Source organism: Cupressus sempervirens, chromosome 10 (assembly GCF_028749045.1).
Source record: "Cupressus sempervirens isolate cs-2001-9-10 chromosome 10, ASM2874904v1, whole genome shotgun sequence".
NCBI lineage: Eukaryota > Viridiplantae > Streptophyta > Pinopsida > Cupressales > Cupressaceae > Cupressus > Cupressus sempervirens.
In genome coordinates, this window is record NC_143127.1 from 511,601,050 (window position 1) to 511,624,626 (window position 23,577).

Here is a 23,577-nt window from a genome sequence, read left to right on the forward strand (position 1 = left end):
ATTTTATATTTTATATTTTATATTTATTGATTTTATATTTTATTTTTTATATTTCTAAATTTTTATATTTTTATATTTTATTTTTTTAGTTTTTTAGGGTTTAATAAAAAATGATGGGGGAAGTGAAGCTGGGCGCATGCGGTGCAGTAGGGTTTTGTTGGTGCAGAGAGGTGGAAATGAGCGGCATGAGGCATAGCACACATGCAGGCATGCAGCAAGGGAGGTGAAGTGGGTGCATGTGTGGGTGTGAGGTGCAGTGTGCACACAGGCACGCAATGTGGTGGAGGTGAAGTGGGTGTGTACGCAGGTGCGAGGCATGGCGCAATGTTTGGACGCATGCGGGTATGTGTATGCAATGTGCGCGGTGCAATGTAAATGAGTGCACAATGTGAATGGGTGTGCAAAACCAAGTGCACATGGTGGTGTTAAACAAGCACGTGGTAGAAAATAAAGAAATGGTTGTACAGTGTTGAGCATGTGCGGTGGAAAATAAAAATGGGCACGTAGCACTAAGCTTGTGTGCTTCCATGTCTGTACAGTGCCCTAGGGTTTGAATGCACCTTAAGTGTGTAAGAACTGAGAGCAAAGGAGTTTAAAGTGCTTTAAACACAATGTCAAAGAAATAGTGAAATTGTATGCTGTGGGGGGGAGCTTTATAGCCCCACCCACCCCACCGTGGGTGGTGCGCGCTTTGTTGCACATATGTGGTGTGCAAATGTGTTTTATATTTTATATTTTATATTTATTTTTTTATTTTTTTTGAAAATTTTACAGTTTTTGAATTTTATATATATATATATATATATTATATCTTTTTCAATTTTTTCATTTTTTGGGTTTTTTTCCTAATTTTCTGACTCTAACATTTTCTCAAATCCCAAATCATGAATTCAAAAAATTGAAAAAGTAGGGGGCCCCCATTCCTAGTAGGGAATGGGGCGTGTGTTGTGGGAGCACAACAAATAGCCTCGAAAAAAGGAAGAAATGTCCAAGGCATTTCTTCACCAATTAATGTCCTTTCAACATGTGTCAAACACCAACCAAACTTTGAACACCTTGGGCATATTTCAGATGACCATTTAATCAAAAATCTAGAATTCAAAACTTTCAAGCTTAGTGTTCTATTCGTGTGTTCATTCCCTTTGACATTTCAAGATGCAACATATCAAAGTTTTCTGACAAGTCAAATACAATCTTCCACCCCTCCTAGTTCATTCATTAAGAATCTTCACAAAGGTTATTCATCGATCACTTGCTTAACCATATGAGAGAATCAATTCGAGGGCTCTTGGTAGGGTATCACATTCTTTTAGATTCCTAGCAACTTTTGAATAATCACTCCATGTAGTTCACAATGTCACTATTTGATGAAGCAATTTTTGAATACACGATACTTTGGTTTGAAAACATATCTTTTGCCATGTTAGATCTTTTAGAATCCTTCAATCCTAACACCATTCTTTCATTTATTTATTTTTAAATTTTTTTATGTATCCTAACTATGCTTAGACTATGTAGCCAGGACATTGGTGTCATTTCTTGGATTTGATCTTTTGTGAACATCCCTTGGGTTTTTAAAACTTCAGAAACTCTCACACCAAAAAATAATCTTAGCAACCCTTCGAGAAGACCCCTTCTATTTGAACCAATTGGAGCTTGAATCATCCCTTGGTGCCTTGAACCTTAATTTGACAACACCTAAGATGGTCAATTCTTAATTTTTTGAAGTGTTGAGAGCTCGTTGGTTTAGAACCCTGAACTTAGGACTGAAAGCCTTCCTATTTCTACAAGCAACATCCATTGTTCAGTTTGTATATAACACACAGTTGTCCAAATATTTTGACAAAGAAATAGCTCTCCCTAAAATTGAAACCAAAGATTAGTTTGTGAAATATCTCAAGATAAAATCAAAAGTGCACCTTACCCCTTGGGACTAACACAACTTTAAAAGAAAACATGCGACATGAAGTAAACACACAACTGAAAGTAAACACTCCTACATAAAATAAACATACATGCTAAAAAAGAAAAAACTTAACTAAATGCAGAAGTAAAATCTAACTAAGTGCAAAAATAAAACCTAACTAATTTTTGTTTCTTCTAGGCTTCAAAATAATGTTTCAGGAATTGCCCATTTATGGGCAAGGGAAGAAAATCCCCCTATAAGGAATTGAGCCTAAAAGTGTTTTCTCTGAGAATTTCCATGATCTTGTAAGCACCCATCCACAAGTGTTGAAACTTGGTATGACTACCCAAATTTTCCTTCTCCTTATCCCATAATAGATCGAGGTCATAAATCCTAAATGATTTTATGGTGGCCCTCTTGTTGAACCATCTCTTCACGATAGCTTGATGTTTAGCCATGTGCTCCAATGTAGCTATCTTTTTCTCATCCATCTCCAAAAGATTCATTAATCTTATTTGTACTTTGTTAGCATCTTCAGTGTATCCACTCATGAACTTCAGAATAGGAATCTTGAGGTTAAGTGGGAACGCTGGTTCTTGTCCATAAATGAGCAAGTATGGAGAAGTCCCCAAAGCATTTTTTTACTCTTACTCAATCTATCCATAGGACATATTCGAGTTATGTATGCCAATCCCTAGGATTCTCCTTCAAAAATCATCTTATTATTGTAATCATGTTCTTGTTTGTAGGTTCTACTACCCCATTTCCTTGTGGGTAATAATTTGAAGAGAACTTGATAATGACTTAATTTTCAAATGCCCATTGGGTCAATAATGTTGATGTGAAAGGAGACTAGTTATCACACACAAGGGTGAATGGCATCCCAAATCTAGTAACAATGTGTTCTTCCAAAAATTTTGTTACCACCTTAGCAGTGTAGTTTCTAAATTTTTTTGCTTCTGTCCACCATGTAGAGTAATCCATAGCTATGAGAATAAATGCATGCCCAGTTGATGATGGTGGATTAACCAAATCGATAAAATCTAGCCCCCACTTTGCAACGGGGTGTACCTTGTACACTGGTTGCAATGGCATCACCAGATTCCTTTCCCTATTGGCACTAGTTTGATGGATATGGTAGGAGTGCACATGGTCAAAAGTGTCTTTGAATATCAAGGGCCAAAAATATCCTGATCTTAAAATCATGTGATCCATTTCTTCTACTGAACCATGTCCTGTACCATACTTGTCATGAAAATGTTCTAAGATTTCCTTTGCTTCTTCATGTCCTAAGAATTTTAGATAAATCCTTCATAGTTCCTTTTATATAACTTGTTGTCACATAGCATGTAGGATTCACATTTCATTTTGAGTCCCCTACGTTGTGAAATATTCATCCAATTGGGACATTGGTCCTATAGAAGATAATAAACAATGTCTTGATACCAAACATCTATAGCCACACCTTAACCGATATCAACTTCAGATACAATCATTTTATTTCAGTCATCCTCATTTGTTTCACTATCAAACTTGAATTCCTTTTCATTTTCATCCTGGTTATTAGCTATCATTCTTGACAACCCTTGACCTCTAACTAATCTCATAGGTTGAATTTCTAGACTGAATTCTTGAAGTATGGCCATCCATTTAGCTCTCCTTTCACCGAGTTCATTCTGCATCAAAAGCATCTTTACTATTGGTTCAGGTACAATTGCATACACCTTACTTCTTATAAGTATGTAATAACAAAACTTCTTCATAGCTTTGATCAACACAAAAGACTACTTATCAAGGTTTGAATAATTCAATTTGGAATTCTTCAAAGGGAAACTCATGAAAGCAATTGGTCTTTCATCTTCCTTTTCTTTTTTTTGCATTAGGATCCATGCACAAGAGTGTTCTGAAGCAAAGGAATATATCTTAAAAGGTAACTCATAATCAGGACTTACTAAGACTGGAGTCATAGAAATGGCCACTTTGATATCTTCAAATGATTTCTTAATCTCTGGAACTCATTCTATCATAGCCCCCTTTTTGAGTAAATCATTAAGGGGATGAACTATTTCTTCAAATACACTTATGAATTTCTGCATGAAATTTATCTTCCTAAGGAAAGACTTTAGTTCTTTTTGACTATGGGGAGGTGACAACTTTAGAATAGCTTCAATTCTATCAAGATCGATAGAGATCTCAGCTTCAGAAATGATATGAACTAGGAGCTTTCTTTTAGTAACCCCAAATGAACATTTCTTGGGATGAAGGGATATGCCATACCTACGACATCTATTGAACACCCACCTCAAATCAGCAATGTGAGTGCTTCGATATTTTGAAAAGATAGTTAAATCATCCATATAGATGACTATACACTTATTTACAAATCCCTTAAAAGCTTCATCCATGGCTCACTAAAATGTAGCCCCTGCGTTAATCAGTCTAAAATGCATTCCTCTATAGGTAAAAATTCCCCATTTAGTCGTAAAGGTAGGTTTCAATCTGTCCTCTTCTTCTACCATTACCTGATTGTAACCAAAATATACATCTAGAAAAGACATAATCTTTGAACCATTTACAATTTGTAGGACCTCATCAAGTGAGGGTAGAGGATAACTATCCTTCTGAGATGCTAGGTTCAAGTTACGAAAATCAACACAAAGGTGAATATCTCTAGTCTTCTTCCACATAGGAATCAAATTAGCCACCCATGTAGAATGGTGAATGGGAAATATGATCTTGTCATCCAATAATTTCTTAATTTCTTTCATTATAAGTGGTTCAATGATAGAATTAATAGGCCTTTGTCTTTGTCAAAAAGGCTTGGCATCTGGTTTTAATGGGATGTCATGGGTTATAATCTCAGGGTCATATGTTTTTAGCTCCTCGTTGCTCCAAGCAATAACATCTTTATACTCAGTAAGTAACTTGAGCATTTCTTCCCTTTCTTGTGCATTGCATGCTTTCCCTATTTGGACCATTCTCAGATCTTCTTCTATTCCTAAGTTATATTCATCACACTCTGCGATTCCCTTTTCTCAGGTTGTTCTTTTATTAAGTGATGATTCATCATGATCAAAAATGCATTCTAACTCAACCATCCACTTGGGGGTAGTGTTAGTCTTTAAATTCAAGATCCCATTTTCATCTTCAAGTTCATCATCCTTAGGTTTGTCATCCAGATTGTCATCAATTTCTTGCCCTTTAGAGTGACCATTGCACATGATAAATTGAAGTATGTGTTGATCATCCTGAAAGACTTGAAAGTTTGTAATATTGTCCAAAATAGATGGGGCAGCAATCAAATCTACTGAAAATCTTTTCAACTTCATTCTTTTGACTAGTTGCAATGCACTTGCTGAAATGGTGAGAGCATTTACCACCATGTTCTTCCTCCTTGGAATGGACCTTATGTTTAGAGCTTTAAAATCATCCAATAAATCCCATACTCTTTTCCTATAAGAAAATAACCTTTTGTAGTTGCAAGAGTATAATAATTTTACTTATTGAATAACCAACTAAGAATCTCCTTTGGTTATGAGAGTCATGACTCCTTTCTCGAGTGCAAAGAGAAGTCCTTGGATCAATGCTTCATATTATGCAGCGTTGTTGGTGCATCTGAACTATAATCAATATGCTACATAGAAAGACTTACCTTTTGGTTTAACCAATTCTATACCCACTCTAGCCCCTAATTTGCATCTAGAACCATCAAAGTGAAGCATCCAAATTTGATCTTCCTTAGGCTTTATAACCTTGTGTTTGTTCATTCTTAACTTGTCTTTCACCTAAGAGTTAAAAGATCATTTCTTGAGAACCCATTGCAACTTCTCGTGGGGTGGACTTGATGATTCCCCTTTGTAACATGTTGATAGAGGAAACATATGTTTTTCCTATTTGTCTTGAATTTCCTCTATCAATTCCTCAATTTCATCTATTTTGGGTTTAAGATGAACAAAAACTGAAGTCCATCCTTGGCCTTTCATGTACTGTCTTCTTCTCTAAATCTTGATCATTCCTAGGGGAGGAGAAGACAAACCTCCACCATCTAAAGAGGTATCACTGTATGATAAATTTAGATCTTCAATTTCCTCTTCGACCTTTTCTATCAACTCAATTGGATTTATATGGCTTTGATCTCCCACGGGTCCATTTTCTAGAATTTGGTTATCCTTGCCTTGCATCATATGTGTTAACACCTTTGTGACTGCTTCTTGGCATGATGAGAATTCAAATTCAGAGTGGCTAACTTTTTGCAATTGAAAAAATCCTGGGAGGAGTAAGATACTAGGATCAGCTTCCTCTCCCAAGCATTACAAATTAGTGACCATGCTATCTATGAATTGTGTTAAATCTCATCCTTTGGAATTGATATATTGAGTTCTTTATCCTAATCACTTGATGCTTTGGTGGGAATCATGTCAAATGCCATCACTTTCTATGATCCCAAATCTGATTGGAGGAATGCCACCTCATTCAGAGCATTGTATTCTATAACCATCATTTTCAATTTGAGTTCTACATCTATCTTGATTTGATTGTTCAATCCTTTCCATGGTAACCATAACTGAGTGAAATCAGTAGAAAATCATCCACTTAGGCATTTCATCCATTCTCTACTCAAGATCAACCCATACATCTCTGGAATGTCCACCACATGTATATTAATGACATCTTGAATTTGAGGATCAACTGTCAACTGTATTTGAACATCTTTCAACATGCCGATGACTTTCACCTCCATTTTGTGTAACTGTATCACTATCTGATTGGAAGGTTGAGGACTTACCCCTAACCTTTGTGCTATTGATAATGGCATGAAATTACATGAGGCTCTCGAATCAATCAAGCAATTGTGGAGATTCTTCCCATATATCCTAATGCTAAGAAAAAATGGGGGTACTTCAACATTATCTTTAAACATAATGGGCATCGCTTGTGCAACATTGACTTGTTGAGATACTATCTTTTGAGGAATAGTATTCATATTATGGGGTACCTTTGTATGATCCAGAGTCTTCATGAGAACTTCTCATTGTTGTGGACAATTTTGAAACATGTCAAACATGGACATATTTTCTTTGGTTCACTTCAAGTCTTCGACAACACTATACTTTTCAGTAGACCAAGTGGGATTTATAAATATCATTGGTACATTCACTTGATTCTGATTCTATTATCCTCCATATGGTGGCCTAATTGGTGCTAGATTGTTACTTGCTCTTAAATCAAGAGGAGTTGGTTGTAAAGCTAGAGGAATTCCATCTGTCAAAGGTTCCTTTCTATTTCTTAGATTATATGTATTTTGATTGTCATTGTGAAAAGAAAACACCTCATCATGCTAAATATCAGGTTCATTCTATGTAGAATTATAGAATTCTAGTAGCATAGCATTAAATTGTATAGGATGAGTCTTTTCAGTCACTTCTGAGCTTTGATTCATCTCTTGATTCCCTTTATAATACGAACCATCATTATTGGATGCATTCTAACTATCGTCAAATTGATTAATATATGCATACTGAATGTTGTTATTGTTGTTGTCAAAAAGAATGCTTCCATTATTCGACCAAGTGTTCCACTATTAGTTTTGTCTTTGGAAGCCACTATTATGATCAAGAGGATTGAGATTTTTCCCCCCATTGTTGTTTCCTAGATCATTGTTGTTGTTTCCATTGAAGTTCCTGTTATAATTCTGGCCATAATTGTTATTGTAGGGACCAACATTGTTCCTTTGGAAGTTGTTGTTCTATCCTTGTGATAACCTTAGACAAGTTAATTCATTGTTCATTTGGGACATAGTCTTTTTCATCTAACCAAATTCAAAAACAAAACCATTGTCTGCTTCAATGGGTTCTGTTGCCTTTTTCTCAAAGAAGGCAACTTTTAGAGGTTCAAACCCTGGGTATGTTAGAGCAATATTTTGTGGAGTAGGTGCCTATTGTGATGTAACTGGGTTCATAAGTATAAATTGACTAGGCATCATGGGTACTCTGGCAAGGTATGTTGGCATCATTGTGATAGCTAGAGTTGGAAGCATTAATCCTCCTCTATTAGGATTATCTTGCTTAGTGAAGGTAATTGCCTCTTCGAAGGCTTTATCCAAAGTGTCAATATTTATTGTAGGAAGTCTTCTCAGAAAGATGATAGTAAGATGGTCCATAACATTTAGATAAATTTGAATAACGGCTTTAACTAGTATAGCGTATGGTGCCTCTAGCTTGTGATATGCCATATGAAAGCGATGGTTGAAGCGAGAAACTATCTCAGTTGGATCCCTTTTGATTGATATGAATTGTTGATGTATCCTAGCTGGGTTGGTGAATGTTTTGAATTATTCTAGGAACAATTTTTTGAAAGTATTCCAATCTCCAATACATCCAAGTGGAAAATTAACATACCAATTGAAGGAAATTTTCCCCAAGGAGTAGGGGAATAAATTAAGAACCACATCCTCATTAGCAATCTGCTTGCAGTTGCAAATTTCTTTGAATACTTTGATGTGATCTTTGGCAGTTTGTGTCTCACCATAGATTAACCTTGGGAAAAAATTCTTAGGATTCTTGGGGAGGTCATGGAGTGCACCTCTCAAGTTTATAGGTGAGTCTACAACATTGACGAAAAAGGCCATCCAAGGGTTTGGTAGACCTAATAGTGGCTGTTGAGGTGTAGCTATTGGAATATGTGGTGGTCCACTAGGGGGTTGGAGTGGAGGTGGAGTTGAAGAAGATGATGAAATTTCAAATGGAAGTGGTTGAACTTGGGGTATTCCCTTATCACTACATGGTTTGCAGAAGTGGGTAACCTCAAAAAACTCATGCACTTGGCAACCTTAATGCTCACTAAAATGGGGATTTTGGATCAAAACCCTCCAATTTGCATCAATTTTGGAAAAAGTGCACCTCTGTAAAAGTACACTTTCTCACCTCACTAAATTTGGCACACCATAGAGTTTTTCACAACTGCAAACTTGCGTAGCTGCAGATCTACGTAACTGCGGACCTGTGCACCTATGCACCTATGCACCTAAATTTCTAAAAAAATTAGAAATTTTTTTGAACTCGTGTGAAGCACAAATTTTTGCTAAAAGTGTAGAATTTCAAAAACTTTAGCAAATTTTCCTTCCTTTTTCAAGAATCAAAAGTGCGGCCCTCGTTCTAGTGCCACATCTATTGGGCTATCATTTTGAATGATGCTTAATGGTAGGAATCCTTTTGAACTCCTATCTTGAAAAGATGATTTTTTGAATTGACTCCAAGGTTCCAGGTGATCTTGCAACCTACTAGAATCGACTTAGTTGAAGATAAATGTGAGTGTTCACGAGGAGGCCTTTCCTAGTTTGTTTTGATTTTGGATGAAATGAAGAATCTACACACTATTTCAAAAATAACACTAAAAAAAAAGAACTAAGTTTTTGTATTTTTTGTGCTTTTATGAATGCAATCTAACCAAGTAGCTAGTATGAAATCTTATTCTAACAAGGGGGTTAATAAAGAAAATAACATGAACTTTATTGAAAATAACATGAAATTCAAAGTGAATAACATGAAATTGAAATCCTAATGGACATAAGCTACAAAAAATAACACGTCCATGAGTTAGGATTTCAAAGAAATTAGTAGGTAACCAATGAAAGTAGGAGCAGTGCTTCCTCAATTCCATTGATGCAATCATCGATGAGAAACTTTAATGATCGTATAATATTTCACCCTTCTTCAAATCGCAAGGCCACAAAAAGTGCACTCATGTGAGACAAAAAGTTATGCAGGCACAATTTGATGATTTCTTCTCGAGCTAGATACGTCAGCAAAATTTGTCAAACTATAGCAAACACCAGAACTAAAAGATTGCACAATCAGAAAAAAATCAATAAACCTTTGGCTCAATCACAATTCCACGAACAAAATTCACAAAAATATGACACATTCAAGCAAGAATCACTACACTCCAAATGCAAGCACCAAAAGCATAATTTTATTGCAAAATAATGGTGGCCTCAATTACATATTATAATGGAGTATTTATAAGAAATCATCTCCTCAATTTGTGTTGAGAGTGAGAGATATCTTCTTGCAATAAAATGCTTTTAAACAATAAAACAAACTAATTATATACAAACTAACTATCTAACTTGTTCTTTAGTAGGACTCCATCCATTTTATATTCATTAATTGGATGCATGAGCCTTTACATGTCAAAAAAAAAGAAATTATGAGAGAAGAAAGAATGAGAAAGCTTCGAGTCGAAGTGGAAGTGTTTGGAATTGCCAAAATTAGAAGTTGATCCTTCACAGGCATTTGTCGGAGTTATATTGCCATTAGAATGCATTTTTGATGCATGGAAAGCTCTATTTTTGGAACTGGTAGTTAACTATTAGTGGAACCTTTCCAAAAATGTGCAACTAAGGAGCTACATATCTACAGATCTACATACCTATGGAGCTACGCACCTCAAAATGGTCCAAAATCTCAAAATTTTATTGAGTGTCAAAATTGAAATTTTGGCACCTGGGTTTTGTTCTTCTTCATCCCAAACCTATGTTTGGATGTTTTCCCTTGAATTTCTCTATAATCTTAGTAATTTTAGCTGTATCAGGTAAATTTAAAGCATCATATTTGTCCTTGACCTTTTTTCTGTAATTGTCTACCTTAATTTAAGTGTCAGCAAAATCTCTGAGTTTGGTATCCAATTCTAACAAAGCTTCTTTAGTCCTGAAGGCTTGTCAGATGTCTTTGTCATTAGCAATTTCCACAAAAATCTTCCTAAAATTCTCTACCACTTTCTCTATAGGAAACAAATTTTCTCATTCCTCATCTTCAAAAGTATCCAAGAAAGCACCGTTATAGTGTCTCTCTACTTCCAAATTTCATTCTTAGGCTTGGTCCTTGAGTTGATGAATCTCCTCATCTAATGTTTCCATTAATTTATTGCTATCTTCTATTTTCTCTATCCAATAATCAATCATATTTAACTCTTCTCCTGTATATACATCAATCAAAATTTGGTACCTTTGCCCCTTTATGGCTTGTAGAGTTTGTAAATCCTTACTCCAAGCCCTTACTTCATCCATAATACTGAAGTCCTGCTTCAAAATTGCTATGATTTTATTCACATTCTCCTATGTAGCATGCAGTAACTTCAAATTTCCTATAATAATCAGAATACCTTTCTCCTCAAAACTTTCCCACCACTACTAATAGACTTTAAAAAATAGGTCTATTTGTACGCTTCCCCCTTCTTTGAGTATAGTATTCAAAGTCTCCTTAGGGTACTTAGGATCCAGAGGACCAACTACTTTAGCTAAGTATCCCTTTAGGATCTCGATCTGCATTTGAAGTGTTTGAAGGTCAACCTCATCCTGCTCCATGCTCTTTAAGACTTCTTTGATTCACATTGTCACCATCAATTGAGTTGTATCCTGTGTGGGTCTTCCCAACATAACCTCTTTCAATTGATAATCTTTGGGACCAAGGCTTTCTACATCAATGTCTTTAGGAGGAACGGCCACTTCCACAAATAATTCCTGGTCTTGTGTATTGGTGACAAATGCATATAGTCTTGCCTCATCTGACAAGGACTCAGGTTTATTCAAAATCTTAGCAATCTCATAAATTTCTTCTTCAGTAGCATAGAATTGAGGTTTTTTACTCCTCATTATTTCCTTCCAGAGCCATCTCGAGATATGCTCAACTAAAGACCTTCCTCTCAAGGACGAAGGAGTATATTCTATTACTTCCTTCCCATTATCACTCCTCCTCAAAGTTTTTTGCTATTGTGAGGGCTCTCCTTCTATGGTCTTAATCTTAGTGGACCCTATAGCTTGCACTTTAATGTCTTGGGAAGGTGATTGAGAATACTCTACTATTTTGTCCCTCCTTTGACACTTCATCAGTTGCCATTTGTTTTGGTTCCTCCCCTTGTGATGGTTCCTTCTAAACATATTCTTCTTCTGAACTCTAAGGTAAAGGAGTAATCAAACCCTTATCTACCATCATGAATTGTGGTGGAGATGGGGGAGTAAGATCAGGACCCTATGAATCTGGCGGCATCTGCATCTAGTCTTCTTGTTGAGGTTCACCTATAGGGGTATCCGTGATCTTATCCCTAACTAGTTCTATACTGACGCACATAAAATCAAAATCTAACATTTCCAAAATGTCATCACCTTCTTCACTTTGCTCATCCACCCATTGTTTAACTTCATCTTCCAAAGAAGAGACTTCCAAGGGTCCTATTGGGGTGGATGGCAATACACCTGTGGTACTTCTCCTTTCTTGCTTAGTGGCTCTAGCTAGTTGGGTTCTTCTCTACAAGGGTAATTGTTCCCCTTCATCTATCTCCTATTCTCCTCTCAGAATGGTATCAAGAAAAGATAAAAAAGGAACTATTCTCCTAGTCACACTTTTCCTTTTCTTCATTTAGATCTTGATCCTCTTTTGTTTTCTGGAGGTAGAAGGGGTTGCTGGTTCTTCTTGCAAAGGAGGAATGGAATGTTTCTGACCCCCTCCCTCTCCTGACTACCTGGGCACAAAAGGGAGGCAATTAAGGGTCATCCTGGACTTGGGAAGAACCAATATCCTCAGATCCTTGTACACTCTCTTCTTATTGTTGGGGAGGTACTTGTGCTTCACACTATTCTATTTGAATCCTTTGAGGAGAGGTCCTCTTCCTTTTCTTCTTTCCCTTCCTCTCTAGAGGATGATAGTATCCAACCGGGTGGTCAAGTTGGTATACTATCTCTGGCTTGATGGGAGACTGGGCTACAAAGGTAGGAATTGTAATTTTCCTCCCTCTACCTTTCTCAAGGTGGGCTTGAGCATGAAAGATCACAATGTCAGGTATTGGATGAAGTTGAAAACTTTTCTTGATCCAATCCTTGGTCATTCTGACTACATGCCTCGCCCAATGATTAATATCACCACCTTCCTCCATGTCAACCTCAGCATTCATGATGGGTCTCTCTCCTATTATGTTTGAGTTGAATAGGGGGTGTAGCAACTCCCACAAATCTCATTTCCTTACTTCCTCTAGAATATCTAGTTTGAGAGCCTTCTCTACTAGATACAAAGTCATCCTACAATAGTCCCTTATACAGACATTGTAGTTGTTTGTGGCATTCATCCAATTATCTTCAATGGCATATTCATGGTGGAACTCCTTGCTAGCTAGACTCTCCACTCTCTTGATATTATCAAAATAGAGCCTAGGGGAATTGTACTCCTTGAGGTGATAATTATCTCATTCCCACTCAAAAGATGGAATATCTTGCTTCTTCTTGACCTGGTATGGTCCAATGACCAAGGGCATGTCCAACAGGGTCTCCTTTGTCTCTTCACCCTCTCATATGTAGACTCAATCTACAAGGCAATCTCCAATAACACCAATTTTTCACTTGGATATATGGGGAGCTTCTTGGGGTTGACAGTGGCACCAGCTACCAAAGAAAATGTGAATGTCTTGAATTGGATGAAGTAGGCCTCGAGATCTATTATGCGTGCTTTTGGCTTATCAGATAGACTCTTTGTGTAATCACCTTCTATGAATTGGATGACTACAAAGATGAATGTTTCATTCACGATTCTATATTCCTTGTTCTGTGCTAAAAGCTTCTTCTTTACTAGCTAAGGGTAGACAATGTAGGGCTAGGCATTAGGATCCTACATATTGCCTCTTTTGTAAAAACTAGGGTAGTTTTTTGCCCTTGCTGCAAGCAAATATATCATGTAAGAAGTCATATAGAACTTCTTGTTCTCCTTAAGTGCCCCTAATTGCTCACACAAGTTCTCACTTAGTATGGTGGCCTAGTCTAGTGGCATCCTCATCATCTTGATTGTCTCAATGAAGTTGACCATAAAAGTGCTAAGGTGGCCAGCTGCTAGTAAACCCATAACTCTACTCAAAAGGGTGATGGAATAGCTAATGTCATCCTTCATGTATCCCCTAGTCATGTCCACTTTCCCTGTGACCTTTCCCAAAGGAGTCTTCTCAATGAGATATGAGGATTGGAGGATTTTAGATGCTTCTTTAGGGTGCTCCCTATACCATCTCTTTGTAGCTTCATAGGAGAGTCTAATAAACTAATCCACCCTCAGGAGATGGAAGACCCTCTCAATGTTATCAGATCAAAGGTCAAGAACCACTTCTCCTGTCATGCACTTAACCACTCTCTCCTTTGAGATAAAGTGTTGTGCCAGTGTCATAATCAATTCTGTTGATTGCATTGATACTGGATGTGAAGTTGTGCTTACCAACCTGAAACAGATCAAGGTAGATACCAGAGAAAATCTCTTAGTGGGTTTATTGCAGATTCTAAGAAACTCTCCTAGGTTTGTATGCCCCAAATCAAAATCTTTGATTTCTACATGATCATCATGGAACCTCAATTTTGATGGTATACCTTGGAACTTGAATACAATGGGCTTTGGTGCCATTTTCTCTCGAGATGTGGATGCCATTTAACCTGCATAACACAAGGACAACATTTATTAGCTCAAAATAATGAAAACCTAAAAGAACTTAAAACCACTCAATTACTCTTTAACTGACTATTGATGAAAAATAAAAATTGAAAAAAAAGGTGGGTCCTTTTATTTTTATTTTTTATTTTTTATTTTATATATATTTTTAATATTTTTATGTATTTTTTAAAGTTTTAAAGTTTTATTTTTAGTTTTTTAGGGTATGGACATGTGCATGGGTATGTGTATGCAATGTGCACATCATGATGTAAATGAGTGTAGAATGCAAATGGGCATGCAGTGCCAAGTGCACACGGTGGTGTTAAACAAGCATGTAGCAAAAAACAAAGAAATGGTTGCACAGTGCCTAGCGCGCATAGTGGAAAGTTAAAATAGGTGTGTGACGCTCATGAGTGCGCACTCTTTGATGTGTGTATAGCATAGTAGGGTTTGAACGCACCTTAAGTGTGTAAGTGTTGAGAACAAAAGGAGTTTAAAGTGCTTTAAACACAATGTCAAAGAAATAGTGAAATGGTATGTTGTGGGGGGGCTTTATAGCCCCACCCACCCTCGGGGTGCACGGTGTGTCCCTTGCGCAAGTGTACAGGTGCGTGCTTTGCTACACATATGTGGTGCACAAATGTGTTATATATATATATATATATATATATATGTATGTATGTATTATTATCATTATTATTTTAGGAAAAAGTGGCAAGCCACTATATTATATTAATAAATTTGGTTCAAACAAGGTCAACTAGGAAAGAACTAGTAAGAAAACCTAGCATCGTCCCTTATATTTACATCGATCATAGTTTTCGAACTTATAATTTTGACTCCAAAATAGAAGTAGAAGTTTTTACAAAGTGGAGAATATACTGTCTCCCTTGAGAAAATATCCCAAAAATGAATTTGTATTTGGTAAGCATATACCAATTTTAGAAACATTTAAAAATAACAAAATATCACAAAAATCAAAACATTCACTTTCACTGATTATTCCTCTATGGCGTCACTTCCTTGAAAACCTCTATTTTCAGCACCTTCAAAATCATTGCCACTAGAAACAATCAGACCTTCTTGAACACTGGTCATGGCATCACACCCCCAACCAACATGCTCAAATTGATACTTATCTGGAGACCATCCAAAACCTCTTCGAGCCTATGAGGAAGATGGTTGCAATTTTGAATTTGTCCCCTAATTCCGAACATTCCACTCTATAACTCTAGACGGCTGAGTTCGCTCGATTTCAAGGTTCTAAGTGGGAAACCTATTTGAAAATCTTTACAAATCCAATAGAGAAAAAACCATTTTCTTTACCCATTCCTCCAGGTGAAAGCCAAGTGCCATCTTGATGTGGGTAGGGCTTCAATGCTCATATGATTTTTTCAATTCTTCAAATACCACCAAACACTCATGTCTATGCAACAATTGAGAATGAGAGAATAAACTCCCTACCAGCGCCTTTCCACTCCATAAATCATACCTTTGATAGGCTATCAAAAACTTGTTCTCAATCACTTGTCTGATAGCCCTCCTAATTGTTGGTGAGTGAATAATGAACATAATATCCAGCACTAAACCATCAATATCCATGGGTAGCACTATTTCCCCAACACTCGATGCTAACCAGATGTGATAGTTTTTGGGCAACATTGATCGATGCTACAGATGAAAACCTTTGCATGGAATAGAAATGTCTACCTCCACTTTTAACATTGTTAAAACCATGTATTGACTATCACATATTCATTGGGCACTGATCTTTATGATATGATAGATACATAAATGTGCAGATTTTGCATATCTTCCACCATCTAAAATAATAATACCTCTACATTTCAAAAAAATTCACACAGCATGAAGCTATGTGAATGTCAGAGAATAAATGTCCTATCTATCGCCAACCAAATGTACTTTCAATCCTCCACACATTTGAACTTAAATCGTATGCGATGAATATGATGTTACCATAGTACTTTATTTTTGCAATAATGCAGACAAACTCCTCCTTAAATGAAATTGTGCATCATAATATGGTGTGGCTTTTATTATTTTTTATCCATAGAAATAATCTTTTTTAAGTCCTCATACTTTGCAATGATTGATCGTGGATTGAAAGATGAGAAATGTACCCCATCACACCCCAGATTGGAGAGATGATCTACCACATGATTACCTTCCCAAAAGATATACGAGATACATATTTCTTGAAACTCATCTAATTTCTTCCATACCTGGTTGAAAATGTATTTTAATTTCCATGAATATATTTTTCTATGTATGCAAGCATTAATTATAACTATCAAATCTCCTTCAATGTGTAATCTTTGATATTTCCCTTGCTTTGCAATAATAAGACTAGCTAAGAGGGCTTGCAATTCTACCATGTAATTAGTTTGAGATGGCAGCAGAGAAGTAGTAATAGCCACTACTACACCTTGTGAATCCTAAATGCATGCACCCAATCTAGAAGGACCTAAATTTCCTTGAGAAGCCCCATCAAAATTCAGTTTCAAAAAGCCCCCCGAAGGATATGTCCAGTGAATTGTAGATCGAGGAACCAAAGAGTGGTTTGGATGTTTAATTTTGGAATGAACTACTTCCATTGTTGAATGATTTTAGTCCCGTACTATAAAAATAGGATTAAATTTTGAATGATGCAAACTCAAATTTTTTACTTTTGATATTAATCTCCCAAGCCCCTCTAAGATTTTGTCAACTGTAGAAGCCTCTTTCCTGAAAATATGTTTGTTCCTTTCCCACCAAATAGCCCACATAACTAATGTCAGGATACATTTCTAAATGTTTTCAAATAATGAATTTGGATATAGGACAAGCCAAGCTTGAATAAAATCCCAAAGATTATTTTGAATTGGAGTAGTGTAATTCAGCTTGTTTAGTATGAAAGTCCAACATGTATTAGCAAAAGAACATGTAAGGAGTAGATGATCCACAATCTCTTCACATTCGTTGCAAAATAGACAACTAAATGATGATGCTATGTGCAACCTACTAAGTCTATCAGTGGTCAAGATCCTATGATTTAGTGCTAACCATGCAAAACTACATGCTTTTGCAAGTACAACATTATATTTATTATTATTACTTTATTTTTTTTGAAAAATTTACAATTTTTATATTTTTGAATTATATATATATATTATATATCTTTTTTGAATTTTTCATTTTTTTGGGTTTTTTATCTTGATTTTCTAACTCTATCATTTTCTCGAATCCCAAACCATGAATTTAGGAACTCAAAAAAGTAGGGGGCCCCCATTCCTAGTAGGGAATGGGGCATGCATTGTGGGACCACAACAAGACATTCATTGTCATGAAATACATCGAGAGGGGTAATAAGTTAACCTATGACCTGTCTCAATGCATTGGAACCAACCAAATGCAGGGCCCCTAGGGACATACGTTATCATGAAATGCATCAAGAGGGGTCATAAGTTAACCTATGACCCCTCCCAATGCATGTGAACCAACCAAATGGGGACATATGTTGTCATTAAATGCATTGAGAGGGGTCATAGGTTAACCTATGACCCCTCTCAATGCATTTGATCCAACCAAATGGGTTCCTACAAGCCCGTTGTCATGAAATGTCTCGAGAGGGGTCATAGGTTAACTTATGGCCCCTATGCATTCAAACTAACCAATTAGTCCCTAGGGGCCCTAGGGCCCCTAGGATCATATGTTGTCATGAAATGCATTGAGAGGGGTCATAGTTTAACCTATGACCCCTCTCGATACATTTGAACCAAACAAATGCATCCCTAGGGGTCCTAGGCCCCTAGGGACATAATTTGTCATGAAATGCATCGAGAGGGGTCATAGGTTAACCTATGACCCCTCTCGATGCATTCAAACCAACCAAATCGATCCCTAGGGGTCCTAGGGCCCCTATGGACATACATCATCAAGAGGACCTATAACCCCTCTCGATGCATTAGAACCAACCAAATGCATCCCTAGGGGTCCTAGGGCCCCTAGTGAAATATGTTGTCATGAAATGCATCAAGAGGGTTCATAGGTTAACCTATGACCCCTCTTGATGCATTCTAACTAACCTAGGGACATATGTTGTCATGAAATGTGTCAAGAGGGGTCATAGGTCTTGATGCATTCAAACCAACCTTGGGACATATGTTGTCATGAAATGTGTTAGGAGGGGTCATAGGTTAACCTATGACCCCTCTTGATGCATTCGAACCAACCAAATGGGTCCCCTAGGGACATACATTGTCATGAAATGCATCAAGATAGATCATAAGTTAACCTATGACCCCTCTAGATGCATTTGAACTAACCAAATGGGTCCCTAGGGCCCCTAGGACCCCTAGTGACATAAGTTGTCATGAAATGTGTCAAGCCTATGACCCCCTCTCGACACATTTGAACCAACCAAATGTGTCCCTAGGGGTCCTAGGGCCCCTAGGGACATTCATTTTCATAATAAGAATAATAACATATATTACTATATTATATTTAATAATAATAGTAAGAATCATAATAATATAATATAATAATCATATATATATATATTAATATATATAATATTTATAGGTCATATATAATAATAATCATATATAAATCATATATAATAGTAATTGTATATAAATCATATATAATAATAATCACACACATAGACACACACACACACACACACACACACACACACACACACACACATAAATCATGTAATGAAATTTGTTTACATTGCGCACGATTCCCTCCAAAGTTTGGAATCAATATTGGGTACTAGATCTGATATCAGATATCTAATTTAAAATTAGGTATTCAATATGAGATCAGATACCCGATAATACTAGCATGATTCTCCCAACATATTCCCTATCACTGTAGACCAACAATATTGCTTTTTGCAAGCTATTTTCATGGGTTTTGGAAAAATTGACTTTTAGGGGTCCATATGATCAAAAGAGGTTCGATAATAGATCATTAGGTGTCTGATATTGTCATCTAAATAGGGAGTAGTAGTCGTCAAAAGGCTAAATGTAAAAGGAAAGTATCGAATGAAGACATTGCAACATATAGGGAAAGGGACAAGCTAAATCACCGAAGGAAGAGACAAGGTATGTTAAATGTGATTCAAGTTGTTGATGTATTGATCAAAAGTGAAATCATAGAGTACAATAATGAATATTTGTATTTGGTGAATGAAAATGTACCAATTGATAACGATAATGTCAAGATTGAAAATTTAGAGAATGAAAATTTGGAGAATGAAATGCTACCAGGTCATAATGTAAATTGCATGATTGACCATGTTGAACATGACAATGCATGAGAACCTTACATATCTCCTAATTGTAATCGACATGAAGGTTCTAGAGCACCAAAATAGATAATTGAAATTGATGAAATGATTATTACCAATTTGGAAGAAAAAATTTAGAAAGAACCATTCGGTTATGGGCTTCAAGACTATATAAGATATTTTTCAGCAACAAGACAATGGTGGAGCAATGTCAACTTTTTATGTACTTATTAAAGATGCAAAAGATGATACCTATGCTTTCCAAATTGAAGATTCGTGTCAATAAAAAAAATGGAAAGAAATGTCATTATTGTGAAGAATCTTTTCAGTGCTCTCAATAGCATTGGGAAAAATAATAGGGAGAAGGATAAGAAAGTTTCTCAAAGGGTTATTACAACCTCTTTGGTAAGTCATCATTTGAGAAAGGGTAGATATATGAGACAAAATTGTATTAACTTGAACTTAAATAGTACTATTTTCAGAAGAGAACTTAGTAGATGAGAGAGAATTGATGATCCTCTTCAAAATGAAACATGGGCTTTTGGTGGGAAACTTGCACATTTTGATAAGAAGCTATCTGATAATGTGAAGAAAGAAATCACACAATTTTGGCACTCTAGCTCAAGAGTATCACCCAATGCTAAAGACATTTTAAAGTTGAGAATTGGCATCAAAGAGTGCATGCCACATCCTATACATTATTTGGAGGTAAGTCAAACTATGTTGTTCAAACAATTTAGAGAGAGTCATCCAAGTCTTCATATATCACAAAGGACTTTTGAATCTTTGAAGCCATTTTATTGTGTGCCACTTAAAATTTGAAACACATGTTGTTGCAAATATCATGTCGAGTTTTCTATGCACCATGAACTATTACACTCCATCCATTCTACTTTGCATAGTCAAGAAATGTTGGAGAATTATGGTGCTAGCGGTCTTCCAAAATCATCAAGAGACTTGCTAGATCAATTTTTATGCCATAGAGTTGATGGTTGTTTCTTTTATATAAATGCTTACTTAAATGAGAAGTGTTCAAAATGTGGTGGCTTATCCAAGTTTGACATATGTTTCCATGACAGGTGCGAACAAGATCTTGGAAAGAAAATAGTGTAAAAAAGGTATATGAAATGGTGAAATACACATTGAAGAGTGGGGATGAGGGCTCTAGATGTGAATTGGTTGCAAAAGAAATTAGTGTGCCTAGTTTTATTCTAGATTTCAAGATGAATCTTTTCTACAAGTATGCAAGACATAGTCACATGTCTTAGTGGTTGGATCAACAATTTAGAATGTGTAAGGAGATTTTTCCCATTGGCACTATTATATCAATTGTTGACTTTGCTGAGAAAAACACATTGTAGCCTCAAAATGAGACACAATATTAGTATTAAAACTCCATTCATATTGCTATTTTCATCCACATAACATATAGACATGCCCTTAATAGTGTGGAAGATAATCGAAAGATTATTAGAGAGTACCATTTTTATGAGTGATGATAGATCTCACTCTCACGATTTTATGCAACATTGTTTCAAGAATTATTTTGATTTCTTACAAGAGAATGCAATTTCTATGGATAGACATGTCATTTGGTCAAATAATTGTACAGGTCAATTCAAGAATGCTTGCATGTTTTATTGGTTGTGTAGGATGCATGTAGAGAGGGGGGTGCCTAATATTTGGAGTTTTTGTGAGTCTAACCATAGGAAAGAGGAACATGATAGAGTAGGGGCATGTGTGGAGAGAGCTCTAGTTAAGGAGCAATTGAATATTTTAGGAACAGAGCTTCTTGATGCTCATAGCATTATTGATTGGTGTAGTTCAACATTATCATAGGGGGGACTCTTGATTTAGTAGTACACAGGTTCTTTTGGTTGGTTGAGGAAGGGTCCATAGGTGATAGATCAAATTGTGCTATAGTGAGAGACTCATAAAAAATGCATTCATTATGGAGCTCTGATTCTAGTACATGGACCATTTGGACACAACAACTAGCTTTCTTTTGTCCTAGTTATTTTTAGTGTGATTAGGATCACTATGAGTAAAGTGAGTGGGTGGACACATTGGCTCCACATTATCTTACTTCATTGTCAATCATACCCTCTATTAGAAATGTTGACATGGAAAGTTCACTTGAGCATAACCATCTATCAGATCTTCTTCAGCCAAGACATGTCTTTGAATTAGTTGCACCATAGGGGAATGATGAGAAATCAAATTATTGGTTACCACGTTGTGTAAGAGGTTAAAAAAAGCTTGCACAACTAATCAAATTCTCATATATTTTCATCTTATTATAGAAACAAATGTAAAGTTGTTGAAGCATCAAGGAAGATCAATAGTAAAAGAACTTTTTACTATTACTAATGTTGATCATGAAGCCCTATTGGAGACCCTAAAATAGAGAGAGGACTCTACTGGAACACTCGACTAGGTATATTTACTTATGTTATTTTTTTCATAATGATTCAGTGAACCGATGATTATCTTGTTTAATACAATAAGTTACTAATATTTTTTATGATATTGGAATGTAGGTGCATCATGAAGAGTAGCCATGCATGAAGATAAAAAACTAAATAAGGAGTAGAATGAAGAAAAATCTATTCTATTTTTGACACTACAATTTTTGGTAGTTATGTATTGATGTAATAATGATGGAACACTTGAGATATTGTAAATGTAAACTTGTTGATTTAATTTAAGAAACAAAGATGATTTTACTTAATGCAATTTACGTGGAGGGACCTAAAAATGATGATTTTAATGCATACTAACACCAAACTATTCCCAATGCCAAAAACTTGAGAGAAGTAAAAAATAATTTTTTTTCCTAATAATAATCCTAGTAACACCTTTGTTCCAGCCATGGAGAGCCTTCATCATCCACAGCCACCCCATACTAAGGAGTCTCCAAGGTGCTCTAAGTGCTTGTCGAGGTAAATCTTTTGAGGGTCGTAACTCAGAGCTTGTGGGGGCTATTGATAAAACATCAAATGTTACAAGATGGTCATATCGAGGCCTAAAATAACCTATCTCATTTTTGAAAGATCACATTTCGTTTGGATTTGGCACAACAATCTTGCTCAATGCCAAAACTCGCAGTGTGACTCAGTTCATAGGTGAACCACAGCGTAACTTTGAAACCACTGATCTTGTCATCAAATCATCAATTCAATTAGCTCCATATGGGTGGGCAAACCCTATTGACACCCTTTTTTTAGCCACAAAGAGCCTCCATCATCCACGGCCACCCTGTACTGAAGAGTCTCCAAGGTGCTCTAAGTGAGTATCGAGGTTGATCTTCTGAGGGTCGTAACTTGGAGCTCATGGGAGCTATCAATTAAATGTAAAATGCTAAAAGATGGTCATGCCAAGGCCTAAAATAACCTATCTCATTTTCAAGAGATCACATTTTTTTTGCATTCGGCACAACGATCTTGCTTGATGCCAAAACTCGCAATGTGCCTCAATTCATAGGTGCACCATAGTGTAAATTTGAAACTATTGATCTTGGCATTGAATCATCAACACCATTAGCTCTAGATGGGTAGGTGAACCCTAGTGACATCCTTATTCCAGTTTCAAAGAGCCTCCATTGTCTGTGGTCACCTTGTACCGAAGAGTCTCCAAGGTGCACTAAGTGCATATCGAGGTTGATCTTTCGAGGGTCATAACTCAGAGCTCTTTGAGTTCATGAGGGCTATTGATGAAATTTAGAATGCTAAAAGATGGTCATGCCAAGGCCTAAAATAAGCTATCTCATTTTTGAGATATCACATTCCATTTGGATTTAGCACAGGGATCTCGCTCGATGCCAAATCTCGTAGTGTGCCTCAGTTATTAGGTGCACCATAGCATAACTTTGAAACCACTGATCTTGGCATCAAATTTTTAGTTCCATTAGCTTTGGATGG

At 36.3% G+C, this 23,577-nt stretch overlaps 1 protein-coding gene across 1 annotated transcript in view; it reads left to right on the forward strand.

The window, feature by feature from the left end:
- The first annotated feature begins 201 nt into the window (after positions 1-201).
- LOC149534905 (protein XAP5 CIRCADIAN TIMEKEEPER-like) overlaps positions 202-23,577 on the forward strand; it is a 52,861-nt gene continuing 29,485 nt past the window's right edge. Inside the window, exon 1 of the mRNA XM_089806092.1 lies at positions 202-342. Coding sequence (XP_089662218.1) covers positions 202-342 — 141 coding nt within the window. The remainder of the gene's footprint in view (positions 343-23,577) is intronic.